General features: G+C 34.0%; 1 protein-coding gene across 4 annotated transcripts in view; it reads right to left on the reverse strand.

Annotated features, from left to right (window-relative positions):
- Positions 1–23486, reverse strand: part of LOC118189638 (potassium channel subfamily T member 1-like) — a 567007-nt gene that overhangs the window by 295993 nt on the left and 247528 nt on the right. For all 4 annotated transcript variants that reach the window (XM_085820454.1, XM_085820457.1, XM_085820455.1 and 1 more), the window contains one exon: positions 2902–3001. In XM_085820454.1, the coding sequence (XP_085676580.1) occupies positions 2902–3001 (100 nt within the window). The remainder of the gene's footprint in view (positions 1–2901; positions 3002–23486) is intronic.

Raw genomic sequence — 23486 nt, forward strand, 5'->3', positions numbered from 1 at the left:
TGCCTTCTATAAGGATGAAAAATGATGTCAGAACCCAGATAATGCGATAACTGTTGCTCGTTTGGTAGGTCTCAGAAGTTTTCATATGAATAAAAAAGTTTTCAATATACCACGCTTACCGACCCAGCACATAAACGGCCGTACGGATTCAACAGCTCTGTATAACCAAGAACTTCAGTATCTATTCTATATTTATTTAAATGTTTTAGTAGTACTTTAAGGGCACAAGATGATATGAATTCCAAGTAAAGATCAGCTATAACAATATCCTATTACTGAAAACAGAATAGATGATTTATTGCACATTTTAGTGTTTAACCAAGATCCAATAACAAACTAATTCTTGTCAACGGTGTCCGCTGAAAACTTCGCTACAAAAACAATGCGGACGGAAACGTGGCGGAGAAAACAACGCAAGGCGAAAACGCCGTGGTACAAAACATCGTGGGAGAAAAGAAAGCAAAAAATTCTCAGTTTTAAAACATCGTGGTACAAAATATCGTCATCGAAAATAAAGCGGTTCAAAAACTTTACAGTTCAAAAATATCGTGGTAAAAAATAAAGTACCTACAAACCATCGCATGACGATAACGTTGAACATATGCGCTTTTCAGGTTTTAAAATCTGTAAATGCATTTTCGCGTAATAATTTGGGAACGCAAGAAGGAAAGAGTAATATTTATACCTTAATATTTCATATTTTTGAATGAACTAATAAATATTTGCTGAAAACATGAGAAGGAAACTTAAGCATTTAAAAATTGAAAATGAGTAGAAAATTAATGCAACTTACAGCACTAAACAGAATTTCAAATTTGCATAGTTAATTAACAATGGTCATTAATAAACCAATTTTTTTTATAAAGTTTTACTCATAATTCTTTACGAAAAATACTTACTAAAAATGTTTAGAAAAAGAAAGATAAATAACTGCACGAGGTTACCTCTATAAAAATTGCTTAACTAATTGTCAAATTGCTTTATTTCACGCTTGTTAATCTGATATTGTTTCGATGAAAATTATATCTTGTTTCCGTTTATTCTTGTTTCCGTATATTCGTGTCGTTAACATTCCTTGTGCTTACAAATCTTCATGCGAAAATGCTTTACAGATCTTAAAACCTGAAAAACGCATGTGTGCGCATCACGCGATGATTTGTAGGTGATTTATTTTTTACCACGATATTTTAGACGACGATGTTTTTAAACTGCGAAGTTTCTGAACCTCTTTCTTTTCGATAACGATACTTTAGAACTACAATGTTTTTCTCTTTGCTTTCTTTTCTCCCACGATGTTTTGTACCACGACGTTTCCGCTTTGCGTTGTTTTCCCCGCAGGTTTCGTCCGCGATGTTTTCTGCTGTAACCCTCTTCGCCAACAGTTCAATTAACAGAGCTCATTACAATCTCCAAAATGTTCGATATTGAGACTCCTAAGCAACGGTCGATTTACTGGTTTTGAGGTGGCATTAATTATTGCAGATTACATATTCGAAAATATTTATTTTAAATTAGCAGGCTGTGAGCTACAAAAAGAAATCCTCTAGACTTATGTAAAGCATTTCAGGGCTTTGCTGATTTTAATCTTCTTTAATGGCAAGACTATTTAATTTCATAACGCCAACTTGTTCATTGAAATCCTGCTGCTGAGGACGTTTGAAAGATGAATTCGTTAGACAAGCCGCTTGACTCAGAATATTATTGAACATACTTCGCCTTCTCCTAGAAAATGAGCTAATGCTTATCAGCCTACTTCAAGAAATTTAAGGAGTTAAAAAACGACTACATGGAGAAATGGGATTGGCTGGAGGAAGATATCACTATCATCCTTGGTTTGACATAAGTAACATATTTTCAGCATCTTTTAAAAAAGGAGCATATTAGATGTAAACCTATTACTTCGTAAAATATCAAAATTGACATAAAAATGCATTTCGTATTTAAATGTTTATTACACTTATGTATATTATATAATATAAATATTTCATATCTAAATATTTATATACATTTTGCTATATTCTGTAATGATGTTTTACGCATTTTTCTAAAACGACGTTCTGAATTTGCCTAGTTACGTGATTTAATACATATATAATCTTTTACCGTTAGGAGCTTTTCTGCCTCAATTTATAAAATTTATACGTTATATTTTTTGGTTACTAAGCAACGATAAGCGATTATAAAGAAAGGCTAAAAAAATTTTATATTTCATGCAGTTTTTTATAAAAAAAATAATTGAATGATTATCATTTGAATAAATATAACAATTAGAGATATTTAGAATAAACTGATATTCCAGTAAATCTGCAATGTCACTGAATTTGCTTATGTTAACTTTAATGTTTTATGTTAAGGTCAAATTTACTAAATTCGCACCTAATGTCCACAACAATGCTTCTTTGTTACTTCTTTACGTTCTTCATGATTTAGACGTCTCTCTCTCTGTATACATATATATAACTCAAAAACTGATTTGATTGTTCCATTAGAATACTTTTTGCATAGTTAACAAGAATGAAATCGTTGTCTGAAAAAATATTGTGTTTGAGCTTAGTTCTATGTCTGTCTATAAAACTGAAAGAAAAATTATCAAATTTATTAAAGTTTCACTAAACGTACTTCAAACAAGAATGCTAAAAGACCTGAGTGAAGTTGCATTAACCTCAATCATTTCATTTGTTATCCTTGGCAGCTCACATGATGGATGACCGTATTAGAAAATCCTTAACGCAGATGTTAATGTAGATGCTACTAACTTGTTGAATTCAAATGATAAAAGCCTATTCGGTAGATGCTTTTAGGAACTACATTTTGATACCATCTATCATGTATTATGCGACGAATGAATGATGTTTTGTACCGAGAATATGCAGGTCTTTAGAGAGTATGAATGAAACTTACCAAGCAGCACTGTTGGGTCCACGATCCAAAACAACCCGTATGACGTACAGCACGCAAAGTATTAATTTGATAACTAGGGTGAAAATTCTCACTTTTAAACCTGAAAAAAAAAGGAGACAAAAGCTCAACATAAATAAAATTGTGCTTCCTTTTATCGGGGAAAGTATATTTCATGCATCAAATATTAATTCAGAACATTGTAATGTTCAGTATAAAAATTGTGCCCAACATCCTATTTGGAGTTTTATTTAATAACCTGTATATTGTATAGGAGACACATTTTATAATGTATATTGATTATCGAAAATAAAGCACTTCGATTTGCTTGCTTTAAACGAACTATGGTTAAAATATCAGTGAAACTGCTACAGGAAAGTAGAAACTTAAAACTGCGACTTAGGATATATATTAGATTTATATATAGCATTGTTCTACCATAGGTATTTGACATAAAATTGGACCTTTTTCTGAAATGTTATTTCAAATTTTTTCTATTCTACAACTAAAACTATGCCCAAATATTAAATTTTGTAAAATGTGGTGAGAAACTTACCGAGAAATGTAAAAATTTATCTTGGTGCACTTTTCTCAATTTGGGCCAAGAATAATTCACTCGGCGAAATTCTTAATTTATAGTAACCTATTTTCCTTTCTCATTTTTCACTTTGTACGAGCAGAACTGTTAAGTTTTCCTTCTTTCAAATAATTTTAACACATAAGGCGTAATTATCGCTTATATCAAATATGTCAAATATCAAAACGCGCCAATATATAAACTCACATATATCTTTAAAAAATTTGAATAAAAAACACTAATAGTTTGCAGGTGTGTCTAGAAATACATCTACATTAAGGTGGTGGTAAAATTTTTATAGGTTGTAATTCAAAAATGTTTTCGAAAAAATTATCAAAATTACTAAAAAATACAAATTAAAAAAATAAATCATAAAATATATGCAAACTTTTTTTTCGTATTGAAGGTAAATTTAGAACTCTGAAAGAATGAAGCAAGTAAGTTCAATAAAAAGAAGAGATATTAATAAATATATTTCAAATTCAATTAACATTGAGAGCTAATTTTTTAAAACTACTCGCACGAATTTTACAAAACTTGGCATTTTGACATAATTTAATTAGAATCGAAATATGGAAACAAATAGGTATGTCCTTTCAGAAAAAATCAAATTTTGTGTCAGATTACTTATGCTCGAACAATGCTACATATAAATATAATATATATCCTAAATCATGCTTTCGAGACATCACGCAAGTTAAATTTTGTCAATCGGCCCAGTAAAACGGAAGCTACAGAACTGTCCCATTTTTTGTGCAGGGTATACTTACAGTACTAAAACGAAAACTGATACACTCTACTGCCCTACTGTTAAACAAAAGCTATTTAAATTTGAAATATAAATTAGCCCTGGCAGTGATGTCTGGCAATGGTTCATCGATTTTTGGTGACACCGTTCTATATTTTACTTCCATCATAAAAAAAAAATCTATCGAGCGATTTTAAGCTTTTATACATCCGTATATTACATGCAACAATATTACGCTTAAAATAAATATACTTTTTAAACACAAAGCTTTTGATCAGTTTCTAAGGCTTACACTGGATGAACTTCAAAAGGAAATGCATTATTTTCATTCGTGTTGCTTTTTTTTAACCTTTGCTGCAAGTTTCGTTACATATGATTTTAGTTATCGTTCACAGGATTACATATTTTTAAAAGAACAATACCCTAAGAAACTGCAAGGCTGAAACATATAAACTAATGTAAGTTCATATAAAGTAATCCCCAATTCACAAGTTTCTAAATTAATATAATTGAAGCTTAAAACGAATTGCATAATATATTTAGGCGCGATGTTGGAGAAGTCACAAAAACGGGAAGAAAATTAACAAAACTTCGAGATCAAAATTTTAATATCCGAACTAAGCCGAATATTAGCAAATACTGACTGAAGACAGTTTATCTAAGGTAAAAAAGACGGGCTTGGACTGGATTGGGGAATTCAATAAAAAGACTTCTTTGACCATCCAGTAGGATCTTAGCAGGTGTATGTTCAGACGTCTTAATGGCCCAGCAAAGAAACACATAACCATGCATTTTCTTCTTTAAATACTAAAAACTATACTTTACTTCTGTTTTTAAAAAAGTACGTGAAATGTAAAAATTTATAAATAATTAACCTTTTTTTTACCTTCTTGGATTGAGAAATTATTTTAGGTATTGATGTGGCCAATATGGTATTACATAAAGGATTTCTTTCCTAGAATTGCTATAGCTTTAATTCATTTGCACAGAAACGTCACAAGCAAAAAAACCCTATACCGTGTAAGGGAAAAATAGGTGTGCAAATAAAAAAATAAGAAACATTGAAATTCCTTGATAATTACGTCACACATTTTGAATAATAAAGTACCTTATTATTTTAATCTTATTTTTTAATGAACGTTTCGTAATAACATACAAATATAACCGCAGTTACACATACACAAGTTCGATTTATATAATAAAAAAAATCAATTTCCTTAATTTACTGTAGTGGACAGAAGTATATTATTAAATTTCGCATATTATTAGTTACACAGTTTCATTGTTTTACTCACATGGCCGCCCAACGGGTCGCTGACTGCCGTGCCGAAGGGCCCAGGTTCGAATCCTAGACAAGGCATGGATGTTTGTAAATGTACACTGTTCACTGCGCATTGTGGCACTCTAAATATGCGGCGAACCGAAAGCTTTCGTGTAGTTTGGTGGAAGGGGAGAGGGATGGGAGACCCTAAGCCCCCCCTTTTGGGTGCTCTCCATCAAAACTGGTGGCGAAACTGAGTCAAATCATACTGTCATCTGTTAGGTGTTCATGGCTGTTGCCAACGACAGGTGTAATCTTGCGCTCCTTGCCACAAGAAATTCCGGGAGCTTGGGCTGACTACGTTGTAGAAAGTTGTTTAAGTTGTAGGAATCATTTTATCTTCGTCTAAAAACTCAGGTCTCTCCTAGCAAGGGCAGCAAGCCGAAAAAGAAATGAAGACTCTTTCATATCTTTTTTTTTTCTTTTCTTCTACATATCACGGTCAAACACAGAGGACCAAGCCGCAACAGAATGAAGTCTCTCCGAACCTCTTCTCCCGTATTTCTCAATTTTTTTAACTTAGCAATTTTTTTAACTTGCCAATAAAATAACACTCATAAAAATTTAAATCATTGCTTGCAGATGTTACGGGAAACAACTCATGTGCGCATTGATATGAGTTCTTTTCTATAAATTCAGAAGTACTAAGGAAAGCAATATTTCTACGAGAAAAATTAATCAAAAATGAATTCTTTAATTTTTTATTTGATTTTTATACAATTTCCCTTTCTTATGCCCTTTTCGGATATTTAATATTTTAACTTACTTTTTTATCTTATTAATTAATTTCTACTTAAGTTTGATTAATTAATTCATTCATTCTCAATCACCTTATTATTTAACTCCAATAATTATTTAACCACTCTTCTGGCCCAATCACTCCTCCTCGGGCATATTTGATAAATTACCGTCTACTTCAACCTTTTCCGAACCAATTATACCCACAAAATTATTAAATTCAGGCTCCTCACATTTTTTTTTACCACGCTCCTCAAAATTTTTTCGTTCGCTGTGAAACATTTCCCAAGATACAACGGTGTGCGGAAAAAATGTCACCCGGAAAAATGGGAAACGGAAAGAATGTCCCCGGAAAATAAGGAACGGAAAAAATGTCACTCGGAAAATAAGGAACGGAAAAAAAGGAACTCTAAAATCTCGCCAAATAATGTCGCCGATTGGAGATGGGGAAACTTGCCAAACGGGCAGGGTTATAGCGGGCTCTCTTGAGGGAGGTTTTAAGGGTAAGACGTTGAGCTGGCTGCAGCTGAGCAAGGTCATTTCGATAGCAGGTTTTTCCAACTTGCCTGCGGGAAAATCGTATGTTCTCCCCCGTGGTTTGCTTCACCCGTTTCCTTAAAGAAACCGACCCACCTCACCCCGAAGGAAAAAATTCACGGGGAGCAAATGTTTCTCCTCTGTTAAATAATGATTGCCAGTCTTTAAACTAAATTTCATCCATCCCTAACTGGAAGCTAACAGCTTGTTCACATTAAAGTGTTGATAAATGACGAATTTTCAGTAAAGACGGCACACGAAAGCTGCTAAACAGAACTATTGGCGTAGTATAGTTTGTTATTTTTTATTACGGTTTAACGAATCTAGCAATAATATTATGCATTCCGTTATTATTTAATCTATCCGTAATATGAAATATAATTTTCTAAACACTAACGGTTTATCATCAGTTAATTTATAAAACGACAGATATTTTATAGTGTCATTTTTTTTCCCCACTTTAACGGTTTATCATTAGGTGTAAGAGACTTTGATCCTGGAGGACCATTCTTTTCGTTTTGCGATTTTGCGTTGAATCACTATAAACGGCGAATCACTTTTCAAACTGTTGCCACCAAATGTTAGAGTCTTGCATTATATTCGAAGAAATTAAATAATGAAAAATGTGCATAAATATATGCATATTTCTCGCATTGTGATAAAACAACGGTACATACAGCCATCGAATTTTGAATGACGTAATCCTCCTGCGAATATGGGCATCTGGAAGCCCAAATTTGAAATTTGTTTTATTATCTATTTCATATTTTGTAAAACTTTAACGAATTTTTGATTAACAAACTCAACGATTTAAAAGCGAGGAATGGCAACACTATACGAAAAAAAAATTATCTCCAGCGCGCGGAAGTGTGTATCGGAAATTCTTCTAAAGATATGCTTTTTTAAAATTCTTTTGCGACATTGCTATTTAAATGAATTTTATGGTTTAAGTGCAAAGAATATGATATTTAATAAATAAAGGTAGCACACAAAACGTTAAAAAAAACGCCCTCTTTGGACGTAGTTTAAAACCTGAAACCTTTGAGATTTTTGTGTGTTATTAAGTTTTTTTTTTTTTTTTTTTTTTTTTAAATATGAATGATGGTCCCTCAGCCGACTTCGACTTGACCAGAAGCAGTTGTCACTTTATTATGCAGTCACTTAATAGGTGGGCCACCTTTGCCTCCTATGAAGAGACGGACCATTAGAACTATGCATTCCCCTGGATTCGAACCCAAGCCGTTAGGTATCGAAGTTGGCTCCCCTAACCACTACACCGTCTGAGCGGCATTTATCATTGGTTAGTTTATAGAATATTATATTCTATACTAATTAATATAGTTATTTTAAAATAATTAGCTAAACCGGCTTGGCTAGTTTCCCCCCCCCTGCCAAATACTTACTTATTCGAGGAAATAACTTAATTATACGCTTTAACGGTAACATATATTTTACACTATATTTATTTTATATTAAAATTTTCCTATATATAAATAGATACGGCCATACACGCAATCGAATCGGCTTAATGTACTTTCATTTATACGAGTAGAATAATGCACTTCCGAATGTGAACAGTGAACTTTCTTCTGGTGATTATCTTCCTATGATGATCAGTATTTCTGAGAACTTGGACATCGGTGCTGAGAGCTATTTCTCTAATTCGCAAAAGCCCAAAATCTTATGAACCTGTGGTCATCTTAGAAAGGGTTTGCTGTACTTTCTGTCTCTAAGTGTGGCAATTTATTGGTATGAAAAAATTTCTTATAGTAGAATATAATCCATTCATGCAAGCCCTGTTATAAGAAAAATTTAATAAAGAAGCAAAATTATCATTTTATTCAAAATTGCATTTTTCGAGCGAGATAGTAAAGAGTTCTGACTTTCTTATCGGTTAAATGTTGCTATTTCTGACTTTTAACTTGCTAATCTAACATTTATTTATTTTTTTTTTAAGTCCAAAGGGGCGTTAGACCCAAAGGGCTATTAGTCTCAAAACGACATTTTGCGTGGTTTCACTTTTCAAACTGTTGCTACTTAAATATTTAAAGAAACTAAATAATGAAGATTCTGCATGAATGTTTCCGCATTTTCAAAAAACAACAGTACCTAGAGCCATCCAATTTTGAATAACGTAGTACTCCAACCAAACATGAGCACTTGAAATTCCGAATTTGGAATTTGTTTTATTAGCTATTCCCAATTTTGCAACACATTAACGAATTTTTTAATTAACAAACTCATCGATTTAAAAGCGTGCAACGGGAACACTGTACGAAAAAAGAAATGTATCTCCAGCGTTCGAAACTGTGTATTGGAAATTCTTAAATTTTGCGCTTTTTAAATATTTTGTGATATTGTTGTGGAATTGAATTTTATGGTAAAGTGCGAAGAACATTATATTTAATAAATAAAGGTACCACACAAAACGTTAAAAAAAATCCTTTTGGGCGCAATATGAAATATGAAAGCTCTCAGATTTTCCTTTGAATAATGAAAAATCTGCATAAATGTATGTATATTTCTCGCATTGTGATAAAACAACGGTACATAGAGCCATCGAATTTTGAATGACGTAATCCTCCTACGAATATGGGCATGTGGAAGACCAAATTTGAAATTTGGAATTTGATTTATTATCGATTTTATATTTTGCAAAACTTTAACGAATTTTTGAGTAACAAACTCAGCGATTTAAAAGGGAGCAATGGCAACACTCTACGGCTGGGAAAAACCTTTTTGTCTCCAGCGCGCGGAAGTGTGTATGGGAAATTCTAAAGATGTGCTGCGGCATTGCTATTGAATTGAATTTTATGGTTTAAGTGCAAAGAACATGATATTTAATAAATAAAGGTAACACACAAAATGTTAAAAAAACGCCCTTTGGACGTAATTGAAAATCTGAAAAGTCAGATATTTTTTATTTTCCCAGTGGCGTGGTAAAATGAATCATTAAAAACGAAGCTGAGCTTCTTAATTACATTTTGCAGCTATAGAAGGATACCGCTAATTTGATTATCCAGAACTCGAAATATTGAATAAGATAGAGTTAAATAAAATTCAAAATTAATGCGAAAGAATTTGTTTTAGCAAATTTCGTGAGATAGAAGATTATGTTCTGCTGTTCTGTAATTTTTAATTAGGACCGTAAAAGAAATGCATCTTGACGAAGAGGTGAAAACTGTTGAAAACAGTCAATTTCCTATTTATGAGAAAACTTTATTATGACTTTGGAGATTAAAAAGTACATATAACTATTATAGTTCTCATTTTTCATGTTTAAATAATTAGTAAGAAATATGGATTCTAATGCAGCAATTGTAGTGTAATTCTAAATTAACTATTTATAACATTGTTATCAATGAAGCAACAATCGTATAATTAAAAAAATGAATGCAAAATTCTATTGTTATTGTTTTGAGCTCAAGTTCTATGTTTCAAGAGCTTTCAAGTCTGAATTAATTACTTTTCAGACTTAAAATTGCAGTATAACTTTTGTATTTAAAATTTTGTTAGCAGTTCTAAAACAAATATCATGCAGAATTTTAGCAGTATTAGAAAAGAACTCAAAATGAGCTGACAAGGAAACTTCCTATCTTTTGGCTTTTTTAATTGTTGAAGTGTATGGAGTCAAAATTAAAGCTACTAACAACCAGTTTTTAAGGTTGTTATTAATTAAAACATCTGTAATTTTTAATAAGCATCATGTTTATGAGGAAATGACAATTCAGATAATAAGTATTATCTGAATTATCGTTTCCTAGTCATTCCTAGTATCATCAGGGCCGGTGCCAGAGCATATGGAATCGGTGCGGCCGCACCGGCCGGCAGAATTGAGAGAACGCAAAATTTTTAGAACTTTGGAAAGAGCTGGGCGGCAGAATTTTGAAGTTGTAAAGCAGGCACCGTGCGGCAAAACGTCTAGCGCCGGCCTTGAGCATCATTCCAAGTCTTAGTAAATTAGCTTAGAATAATTAGAACTGATTGATAGGAATTTAGCAAAACTGCGCTACAGTAACATATCATTGATAAAAGTATATCCCAGGAGAAAATATTCTTATTATTATGCTATAATGTTCCCTTAAAAAGAATGTAATATTTAGCAATCATACTTAGTATTGCCGATTTTTCAAGAAAAACAAAATTCACAAGGCTTTGCAAGCGAGTACACCATTCAATACTTTACAAATGAGTCGCACTTGATCAAACAAACCATAGGTTTATACACAACCGTCCAGGAGTAATTTAGTCAAGTATTTTTAAAATGTTAATATGCAAAATATAGAATTAATACTATATATGCATAAATTTTAGACTTCAGCCTTCTTGACGTGCTTTCGTGGTGTAGTGGTCTGCACGCTGGGCGCGTATTCCAGAGATCCGCGGTTCGATTCCCGGAGAGGGGGTTGCTCATTTTTCAAGTCTCCTGCTTCCATAAAATATCGAATGTCTCTGCAATCTAAGTGAAGAAATATTCGACATAACAGACATTTAACTTTTTCTTATAATATAAATTTTGCGTGGGAACAGTTTTACATTGAGCTGAAAATAAGTTTATGTATTTTGCAGTAAAAATTTACATTCATTCAATTAATTATTTATGTGTACTGAAAATTGTTTTTTTCATTTTATGGAAAATTTATCTGGCGAAATTGAATTTAGACATTGTAGAATTAAATGTTTTCCATCCTTGGCAAGCAGTAAGGGGCGCGAAATCTTCAGTTGTCCCTGGGCGCTGAAAACCCTAGCTACGACTCTGGCGGTCGCTTAACACTAATAGTTCGACAGGGGCTCAAATCCCAGCAAACAAGCTGGTTGCAAGATAATTTAGTTATTTCTTCATGTGTAAGGTAAATACAATCAAGTTTCCCTTTCTCATACTTCGTTAAGTCCTCCACGAATTCATCCCTTCTCTTAGACAGACAGTTCCCGTGCTTTGCCATGATTCAAATAACCACCAAAGAAGAAATGAGAAGAAAATGCAGTAGATACTAGCTATTCAAGGGATAGAACAGTTATTAATAGATGTAGAAGAGCATTTTTGAAATCATTTCTTGAGTACCAATTCCGGGGAGTTCTAAATCACCGAGAGTTTTTAAATGTAAAATAACTTCAGTGCCTTTAATTGAGTCTGAAAATTGGATTGATGGAGTTGAATTTTTTGAATTTTAAAATTTTCAATTTGCCAGAAAAGACGAATTTTCTGCTCAAGTTCTTCCAACAATATTGAAAATTCAAAATTTGCGAATCTATGGGCAAATCTATGGGCGACGTGCGTCGTTAATTACATCAAATGCTTCTAATAATTCTTCTAATAACTATTTTAGAGTTTAACATAAAAACTCTAAAATTGCAGGGACTGTAAATAATCTAATATTTAGAAATACAAGATTTGACAGTTGAGGAAAATTGAAAAATACACTAATTATCGTAAAAGATGAACTGAAAATAGTTATAATGTAAGAAAGAAAAATTTTCTCCTTTCTTTTTGTTTATTTTCACAATTTAAAAAAAAATGATATAAATCTAAAATTTGGTTACTTAGGGAAATTGCTATAAATTAAGCATAAAACAAATTAGTGCGAGAATGGTTTTGCATACGAACTGCGACTGCAATACATTTCAACCAGTTTTAACCAGCTTCAGATGTTAAAAAGTTCCAGAATTAAGACCTTCTTATTGTAAATCCACAAAGTTTAAATCTTGGCATAAAATTAAATAACTTGGGCATTTAAAGCCCGAATATCGGAAAATATCATAATTAAGAAATTTTAAAATGTAAAAGATTATTACTATTCTAATTTATATTGAAAGTTGTTACACGCCCTTGAAAAATCAATAAGGCAGACATGTAACTGAAATTATTAAATGCCACAAAAATGCAAATATAATGAGACTTTTCTAATGCGACCACTAACGGCCGCTTCAAGCGATTTTTAGGCCACTTCTATAGATGGTTGCATACGAGAGGAAAATGTATAAAAGCCTGTTTGTTTATGTTGTATGAAATACTTTTAGAGTTCACCGTCATGAGATTCTCTGTACTTATATGTAAAACAGTTACAAATAATACGTCTTGATAAAACGTTCTGACATATTTAGGCTTCTAAAATGATGTCAAAAATTTCGAAAAGGAAATGTAACAGAAAAAAAATCCTGATTTGGTTAATTTAAAGCAGTTTAACACATTTATGATAAATAAAACATTAATTAAAGCATCACACGCTTCAGTATGAGAAAAAATTAGCATGATCATCAAATCATATTATTTAAGTTATGGCAAAGTACCATAAGATTATCTGCCGAAGTGAATATGGATGCCTTCATGGAGGGCTGTTTATAGCGAGTAGTTGACAAAAATTATTCCATACGTCTGATAGAAACTGCCTCGTATTTATGTTACACATGGAGAAAAAAACGAAAATTTCCTGGTAAGCAGCACATCCGCCATGGTTTGAACGCCATGGCGGATGTGCTGCTTACCAGAAAATTATCGTGGCGTGCCAGTCGAACTACCAATATTCAACTATTTTTACCTCTCGGCTGCTAGTGGTCAAAGGTCATTTAAGTTATTCTCTGAATTTCAAAGTTATCTGTCTATGCTTTATTACACATTTATTCATGCTCAGATTTTTGGAAACAAGAGATAAATTAAAAACTGGAATTCTAGATAACCAAGTTAAATAATTAAATTTATTTAATTTCCCCATTTTGATACGTTTTACGTTATGAATACGAAAAGCTCCCACGTATGACTTATTTGGATCTCAATTTGGAGAGTAGAATAAATAAGCTTCTTTAATTTGGTTTGGTTTACTTGACTATAACAAAGCGCACGAAAGGTATCTGCCTAATAGAATGGTTGCCTTCGTGGAGGACTTCCTAAGGAAAACTAGCTCGTAACCACGTTATATAGGGGAAAAACCACGAAAAGCTGCTTTGCTAGGAATCGTACCCAGATATAACAACCAGGGTATTCAGCAACTTAACCGCTCGGCCGCTTTTAAGTTTCCATAAGCTCTACACGTAATTGTAATTAATATAACTACTATAAGTAAAAATCCTTTCTAAGATATCCATCAGCCATCCATCAGATTTCAGCCTATCAGCGGCCGAGCGGTAAAGACTCTGAACACTGGTAGTTCGGTCCGAGATTCCAATCCCGCAAACGGGCTGGCTGCATGGGCACTTTCGTGGTTTTCCCCATGTGTAATATGTATACGAGCCAGTTTCCCTTAGAAAATTCTCCACGAAGGCATCCCTCCCTTTAGGTACATAGCCCTCGTGCGCTTTGCCATAATTGAATAATCCTAATCCATCCATGTTTCTAGTTGATTTTTGATATCTGTGAAGATCACCACCCTAGAAAGATGATATTCAGTGCAAGTGTTTGTTTATATTTTTGAAAATGCCGGTCACTTTTGGAAGTGATCGTCTTAAGGAGATGGTAGCCAATCGTTTATGGGCTACTAGATGGTCCGGCTCTGAGTAGGTTACGCATTAGTGCATTGTAAAATGCATTAAATCCTCTCTAATACGATCATCTACGTTTCTAATTATTTTGGTCTTTGGTGGAAGTGGTCATCTTAAAGAGATAATGCTCGATACAAGTGTTAATTTCTACTCTGAGAAATTATTTTGGAAGAGGTCGCCATAAGATGATTCATTGCATATTAAATGTTTAAATCCAGATCGCGTGGTTATGGGATCCATTTTAATTAGATTTTAAAATTTTAGTAAAATAAAAAATCTGAAAGGTTTCAGATTTTAAATTACGTCCAAAGGGGCCTTTTCTTAACATTATGTGTGTTACCTTTATTTATTAAACATCATTTTCTTCGCACTTAAACCATAAAATTCAGTTCAAGAGCAGTATCGCAAAAGAATTTTAAATTGAGCACATTTTTAGAATTTCCGATTCCCAGTCTCACGCGCTGGAGATAAAAATGCTTTTTCTGTACAACATTGCCATGGCTCGCTTTGAAATTCTTGAGTTTGTTAATCAAAAATTCGTTACAAAATATAAAATCGATAATAAAACGAATTCCAGATTTCAAATTTGGGCTTCCAGTTGCCCATATTCGCAGTAGGATTACGTCATTCGAAACTCGATGGCTGTAGGTACCGTTGTTTTATCACAATATTTGGTGGCAACAGTTTGAAAAGTGAAACGGACATTCAGAGTGATTCGACGCAAAATGAAAACATTAGTCCCTCAGAGACTAATAATTTTGAAATAAACCTCTTAATTTTAATAACTGTGGTATTCTTGTTTTCAAACTTAAGTGCAAATTTAAACAAATGTTTCCTTTGCAGATGCGTTACTTTTAATTAAAATCAAATGAGAAAAAAAAAAAAAAAAAAATTATGCGAAAATTAATTAGGTAAAAAATTTAGTCCGATTCTTATCGCAAACCGTAGCTTGAAATTGCATCTACAGCTGTTTCTTATACCAAAGCTCAGGATGAATTAGTTTTCTGTTGTGCGTCAATAAATGTTTCACTAAACCGCAGCTTAAGGCTATAACTACATGCAGTGCGAGGAGAGTAATTACTAAAGACCTGACAATGACCGACGCTGGGCAACCAGCCTTTCCCCCCTGCCGTCCATCGCGAAAGCTTCCCTCTTTAAACAACCCTCTATTTTTAACCTTAGAGAAGAAACTATGGAGGTAGGCTCCATGGAAGAAACAAGCAGCCAACACATCTTCTTGCTTCTATTCGCACATGTTTCCGGTCATCCGAAGTTACGGTTGTTGAGATAAAACTTTTATCACCCAGATTGGCGATCTTTCTAAACATGCCTTATATTTCCCATTGCAAACGAAGGGGGACATTTTTTCCGTTCCTTATTTTCCGGGGATATTCTTTCCGTTTCCCTTTTTTCCGGGTGACATTTTTTCCTACAACCGATACAACCCACCCATCCCGACTCTACGAAACAATGCGTTAGCCTACTTCTCTTTGCATCGTACTTCAAGTAACGATAAATGGCGTCAGTCTTCACTTAAGCGTTTTTTTTTTTTTTTTTTTTCGCAAAGTTGCTGCTTCGTAACCTCTTGCAACGTTAATCCATTTTAACTTTCTCCTTTCAGGCTTTCAACGCACAGCCGTAAGAAAGACCTTTTCAAACGTCCGTCCATTTGTCGGTCTCCGAAGCTTGCTTATAATTAAGAAGAAGATTAGGGCATTCCCCGTATCGAGAACTCAATCTCATTCCGGGTCCACTCCCCCTTTGGGCACATCATGGTGGTTTAACCTCCACTATTACCCTCCAGGAGAGCAGCGCACCACCTGGGGACGAACCCCAGGCAGCACCGGTCGTCTAATGCTCCTACCAGTCGCTTGGGCGAGCCCGTCGCAGCGGGACATTACCCAGCGACCCCGGGGGAGACCCCCGGGTTACTAGAACCACGCCGCGCTAGGACGTGCCAGACTCCGGGGCCGGCCAATAAATGACCTTTCCCAGAGCCTTCAGAACCACCAAGTTCATAAATTTTATACCCCCCGTGGCCGAGACTGCCTAGGTACAGATCCTAACCAGTAGCTTCGCAGAGTTCTCTACGTCGACCCCCGGGGGGAGCTTATAATTAAGGGAAGAAAAATCATTCCCTCTTTTTCTGCAACAAACACATGGGCGAAAAGGATCCTTTATCCTAATCGCGATCTGTTTTACTGCCGCCTAAAGCGCATTTCCTGTCACCAGTTTCTGGTAATTAGGAATAGCCTTGAAGTCGAAATCTCTACATAACACCTGTTGCCAAATCACAGCAGCATGCTTGCAGCCAGATGTTTCAGTTTTTGGAAAGCTTTTACCAAAATTAAGATAAATTTTAATCAACGGCTTTGAAGATAAACGGTAGCAACGGAGAACAACTGATAGCAAGCACGGACAAGAGAAAGGTAGAATTAAGTATTATATCATTATGTTCAATTGGAAACAGTGGACATACATATAAGTACAAATTAGCAACAATGAACATGTACAGGATGTTTGCGTTTTATCGCTTGAATACAGTGAAGAGAAAACTGCAGAAATAATTTGAAAAATAATTTACTATTTAACCGAGAATTACACACATATTGTTCTGGTATGTATGTGTAATCTCACATATAAATCTCTGGAATTGTTGCAAATTATCAATATACGGCCGTTTCTTTCATTCCTTTCAAAATATTACGCTTTGCACCATTACTATAGTGCTCCATGGTGGAGCTCCACGCCGATGGTGGTCTAGATTCCAATCCCGAATTCAGTTCCCGAGCAAGGCAAGACCATTTGTTGTAAGTTCGAAAACGATGGTATTTTCTCCCTCCTTTCTGCATGCCTTCGTGGTGTAACGGTACTCGGCGCGTATTCCAGAGGTTCAGGTTCGAGAACTGGCGAGGACATTGCTCATTTCTTCAGTTTCTTGACATCGAAAAAATTCTAAATGACTCTACAATGGCGCCTGAATAAAAAAGAAAACGGGTGATTATTCTCCATGACCAGGATTGGGCGAATGGGTCCCCTAATCTCCAGTCGGCTCTTAAAAGAAGGAGTATATAAGATATTTTCTCCATCATTTCTGCATACCTCCGTGGTGTAACGGTTAGCACACTCGGTGCATATTCAAAAGGTCCAGGTTCGAGTCCCTTTTTTGCTTGCCATTGCTCATTTTTCATATCTTCTGGTATAAAATAGCCTAATGACTCTACAATGGCAGACAACAAATGAACAGTTACCAATTTCTGTGGTAATTAATATGTTAAAACAGCTATTCCTAAAGATATTTCGTTTATCTTCTTTTCCCTTTCTTTCCTTATTTTCGTTTCTCTTTTTCTTTTATCCTTTTCGTTTATCTTCCTTTCCTTTCTTCTTTATCTTCACACTTCTTCTGAAAATGAGTTTAGAAATAGTTCACTAATCATATTTTCAGACATTATGAAAACAGAAGCCCAGTGCAAGAGATTTTCGTAGCAGAATAGGAAATCAGCAATAGAAAGCAATGGAATAAAATGTAATGCCAGCGTTTTGCTATTAGAAAATATTTTAGATAAATGAATTAAATTAATGCTAATTCAAACAGAAACTCACAAGGAAGAAAAATGCAGGAAATTGGAATAATTAAATTAGTTAAATGAAAATTAAAATAACACTCATAAAAATTTAAATCATTGTTTGTAGATACTACGGGAAACATCTCTTATGTGCATCGAGATGAACTCTTTTCTATACATTTAGAAGTACTAAAAAAAGCAATATTTCTACGAGAAAAATTAATAAAAAAATAAATATTTATTTATTTATTTTATTTATTTATTATTTTTTTTTAAATTTCCCTTTTTTACGCCTTTTACGAATATTTATTTTTAACTTCCTTTTTTACCTTATTAATTAATTTCTACTTAAGTTTGGTTAATTAATTAATTAATTCTCAATCACCTTCTTTTGTTCTACGAGGTTTTTTACTATTTTTAAATCTTTCTGCTTGAAGTACATTAAAACTGACTTCTTTATTTGCTTTTCATTTTCTGTATTTTCAATTTTGTAATTACTAACATTTTTAACAAAGGCGTCTGAATTATGTTTAATGCCAATAATATAAGATAGCAATTTATTCTTCAAAAACTCGCGTCATGCGCATAATGTCACATCCGGAAAATTACTTAATTATTAATTTCATAAAACGAGAATGTATGGTATCACATGTAAAAGATACATACTGAATTACCTATTATCCTCGTTAATTAATTAACGATTTGTAGGAAAATCCCACTTAATCCAAAAATAGCTTTATGTACCTAAAATGAAATCTTCAATTTTTTAAATGAATGATAATGTCTAAAATGCAAGGGTTGAACAAAAAGTAGTGAAAAAGCATCGATAGTTCTAAAACCTTTATCATCACAGGTAAGAATATTATCACCTGGTAAGTCTACTATCTTCTGTCAAATTTCTGGAGGGCTTCATACACCAGTATCACGTGCACTTTTGTTGATGCTCCTCAGTGATATCTCACAGATTCATACCAAAAGAGAATAGCGAGAATTCCAGTACTTTCTATTGCCACCGTCGCGAGAGTTCCGTGACAATGCTCGCATTATGACATCGCGCATTGTTATGAATCAGGATGACCTAAGACATCATCTGCTTCCAACAAAGAGATGACATTTGTTGGTGATGAATCGCATCCTCCTCCGTGAAAAAGTTCATTTTCATAAATGGCACTGGGAGGTACAGGAGCACCCGTCGTACTCGCGGGATATGAGTCCCTGTGATAATGATCGCTTCTTGAAAAGTGAAAAAACACTCCATCACAACAGTAGAGAATAAATCACAAAAGCTCCATCACAACAGTAGAGAATAAATCCTCCCTGCTTTACTCAGACTTATCGATATGCGAAAGTTAATTAAGTTGTAAGGTTTATCCTAAGCTATCTTTAGTTAAAGTTACTTTCCTGTCCCTTCTAATTTCAGCTTACAAATTTCCTGCCAGAGTGTGTTTAGAATTGCGGTTAATGCAAATGAAGGAAGAGCGGTAGTCAAGTCGAAGTTCCACTGACTTCGTTAGACAGCCAGAGATTCTGACTAGCGCGCGTTCGCCTTTTGGCTACACTCTCTCTAAGCTATTACTACGCTCGGCGGTATTTCGGGCCCTTGATAGCTTCGCCGTTTAGTTAGCATTTAGGAGCAAACTCCTGCGGAATTTGGATAGCTTCGGTTATATCATTTTAGTTAAGAATTAGTTGAGTTTGATTTTCTTAGTACTCTTGAGTTCAAGCCCAAGTGGAGGCTTTTCTGTACGTCCTGAGAAAAGGACCAACTGTTAATTCTTATTTTGAGCAATAAAGGGTAATTAACCCTTCCTGAGTTTACGTTTCTGTTTCCTGGGCTAAGGCGATTATTCGCTTACCAGTTCTCAAAGTTTCACACACATAGCTGAAAAGCCAAGGTTGGAACCCTATAAAGTAGAATGTTCTGTAGCTCTAAAATAGATGAAAAAACTGCACTTTGAAAAATGGACTGAAGCTGATAAAATTTAACAAAGACCGGCAAAAAGGATGCCATCTTGTAAAGAATTAAAGATGTGGTGCAACGTTTAAGTAATCTAAGATCCCAAAAAGCTATTTGATTCCAGGCGAAGGCTCAGTTTTTTTCATTGCTCGCTTTTGACCGTTTTCTGGCCCAAAATATCACTTCCTTACAAGATTCAAAACATTGGCTGTAATTTTAATAAAAAGGGTTGAAAAACGACACACACCTATAGTTTTGCTAAGAAAAATATTTCATCAAATAGGATTCGAACCTAATATTTATTCGAACCTAAAGTTCATCAAATGGCGATTCACTTCTAATTTTCTTTGGAGTTTCGAGAATCCAGTTTCATTTAATATAAATAGTGGGATTCTATAACCTTTTTCTGAATGAGAATATATGATCCGTACTCCCGTTTTAGGGAAAATCCGAGTTTTAGAAAACACTAAATATATGTTTGAATTAAGTCAAGCATAAATTCTAAAGCGGTTTGAGATTGACGCTAATCATTCCTGTGAAGACGTGGAGCTCCAGATCATCAACAATGAAAAAAATCCATTATTACAAACATTGCTTGTTCTAAACTAGCAATACCAATTTACAACCCATGCTACAGAACAGACGCAGTGTCTCTAGCAAAATATTGCATAGAAGCTGCGTCTATTCTGTAACACAAGTTTCTATTCTTTGAGTTTTCCGGTCGCAGAGTTTGCTAGTCCAGCCTCGATTTTTTGCATTTCATAATTTTCATCGATTTCCGGTGATCGTTTAAAAATGCCAAGAAAGTAAATGAGCGCTATGATTTTATGAAAAATTTAAAGGACATTTAAAATTAGAGTCATATGATCTTATGAAAAATTAGAGTTAATCAAATTAGATACTATATTATCTAGCGATAAAATGAAACAAGGCTGTCGACTTTGTAATACTATTCTTTTATTTCTTACAGAGGTAGAAGTGGCATCAACTAGCATCTAACTATCCAGAACCACGAGGATATACGTATCGCATGAGGCTGAAGATATGAAATCTCTATTTCATATCTTCAGCTATCTCTATTTAAAATAGGTTTTCTTTTCTTTTTTACTTATTCTAGGATTGATCGTTACATTTTATAAAATTTCATCGTCTTGTTTTTATTTGTTGTAATTATGATGTGTTCTAACAGTAGGTATTAGGTTAAATGGAATTTGAAGAAGTTTTCAGATGTAAATGTTCGAGAATGTATGAAGCAGATTGTCTAGACATAAAACAAAGTTTCATTGTCTACTAGGAAGTTTCCAATTTTTAAAGATTATTTGTAAGCCTTTTGAACTTCGAAAATAAATTACATTATGATCCTAAACAGATGAAGTCTGTCAATGTACAAAAGAGAGTAAATCCATCTAATCGATTATCTATCAGCTCAGTTTCATTGGAGAAATCAGCACAGCATCATCATTCAGCATTATTCTCTACTATTAGAGAAATTTTTCCAATGTAGAAGCTGACTAGCATTCGCGTTACATTGAATCTAATGATGTTAGAGAGAAATTTCCATTATTTATTTTTATTTAACGCTTTATTTATTTATTTATTTATTTATTGGTAAAATAATAATGTTTCATATTCCCAGGTCGATTTTCGTTACTAGATAGAGATTACTTTCCTTGTAAACAAAAAATCGAATCAAATCTCTGAAGAGATGTAACATCCTAGCTAAATCAGAAGTCTTTGAAAGCTAGAATACTTAAGAACTTTGTAGTAAATTATCGCATTGTTCTCGCATTTAATTGACGAATCCGAAAGAAGGGTAAAATTTACCCTTGATTCCAACTCAAGATGATTCACAGATGGCCTCTTCTCGGGCTTATAGTATCAGGTTCAATGTTCCGTCTTACTTTCTTCGGGAACATGCAAGGACCTGACTCGGAACAGAGAGCTTACTAAAGCTATGTTCAATAACTGTGGGAAGTAGACAGGATACACAAGAAGGGTATACAAAACCCTTTATTTTTCTCTATTTACAATAACTTCCGTACTTCGGAATACAAAGACCCACTACTTGTGGTCTAAACGTAAAAATATAAAAATAAAACTAAACTCTAATTTAACTTTAAAATAGTAAACGTGGAAGATTGGCCTTATATTAACAGGAAGCGTATGTAGTACAGAGAACTGTGAACACTACAATACGTTTAAAGTTATCAAGAGGATTAAACCTCTGGCCTGGAAGGCAAATAGCAACTGAGTAAAACTTCTAAGGTAAGCGGCCTGCTTCGACTAACTGCTTCCTCTCTCTCGCTTGGCAAAAAGCCACAACTTAAATACTTGGCGTTCGCCAGACAAACTTTGCATAAATACGTTAACGCTTATAATTCTGGCCGGAAGTAGAAAATAAGAAGTGATAGTAAAGATTTAAAATAAAATAAACGTTAGTAAAACTTAAGATCCTTACAATAGTAAGTCTCGACTTGGGCTCTAATTTGAGGTAGAAATAAGAAACTTATCTAATACTAATTAAACTAAAACAGCCGAAGCTGCTCAGAAATAACTAACAGAGTTGGCTCTTATTAAAGATCATCGGCGAATACTAATAGACTCGTAACAAGACGGCCCAAAAGTCTAAGTTTAAACTTAAGCAAAGACGTGGCCTGAAGGCAGAATACACTCTACTAGGCTTTTCTAAGCTATTCTACTTAAGTGACCGGACTTCAACTTAATCAGTTTTGTATAAATGAAGTTTCTACATCATTTACATAAAAGGTGATTCTGAAAACTCATTATGGTAGGGAATCGTACGTGTGAAATAATAAAGAAAAGGGGTGTTCCAAAATAAAAATAACTATTAGGAAACTAAAATAACCCCTACAAAGAAACTGATAGATTTGCTATAAGCACTACTTAAAACTAATAGACTTTATTATTTCGGGAAAATTTATATTTTTCAATTGCTCAAGTCTTTCCAGATGTTTTACTTTTTAAATTGTTCACATCATATAGTGGAGAAATGTGCCGCCCAGACGGAAAAGTGATTAATGACTGTAACTATCTAACCGAAGGGACCAGGTTCGAATACCAGACAAGGCATGTATGTAAATTGCCTATTAAGCCCATAGTGTCCGTGCGGCATTAGAGGCACTCAAAATATATATTGAGCCAAAAGTCCTCTCGAGAAATTAGTGTTAAAGAAAGAGAGGTGGCTAAGACCCTGTGATCACCCCCGGAGTGTTCTGCCTCAAAATTGTGGCGGAAGCTTAATAGTTAGCAAGGTTGAACAATATTTCATCCACCTATTGTACTACGGAGGTGATGACTTAGCTTCTACCTGTACCTATCTGTCCATTCATAGGAGGCAATGGTGGCCCACTTATTAGTAGGTGCTCCCATAATAAAGTGACCTTCATTTCTGAGCTTAATAGTGGGCAATGCCTATAACGGCTGTTGCCCGCCTTTGGAAAAAAAATTTCTGGAGTAACTTCTTCCCTTTACGCTGCAAAATATCTTCTATTTACGTACGTTCCCAATAATAATAATGCATTCCTAACAATCTTGCAAACAAAAATGATAAGATTTTACTCAATTTCTCTGATTTTGTTAGGATATCTTTAGAGATATACGCGTCTACAATTAAGTCAGAGAACAACAGAAATGTCACCAATAATATTCAA

The sequence above is a fragment of the Stegodyphus dumicola genome, chromosome 7, assembly GCF_044657685.1.
Source record: "Stegodyphus dumicola isolate Sdum_Otavi_A_Nest chromosome 7, ASM4465768v1".
Lineage (NCBI taxonomy): Eukaryota > Metazoa > Arthropoda > Arachnida > Araneae > Eresidae > Stegodyphus > Stegodyphus dumicola.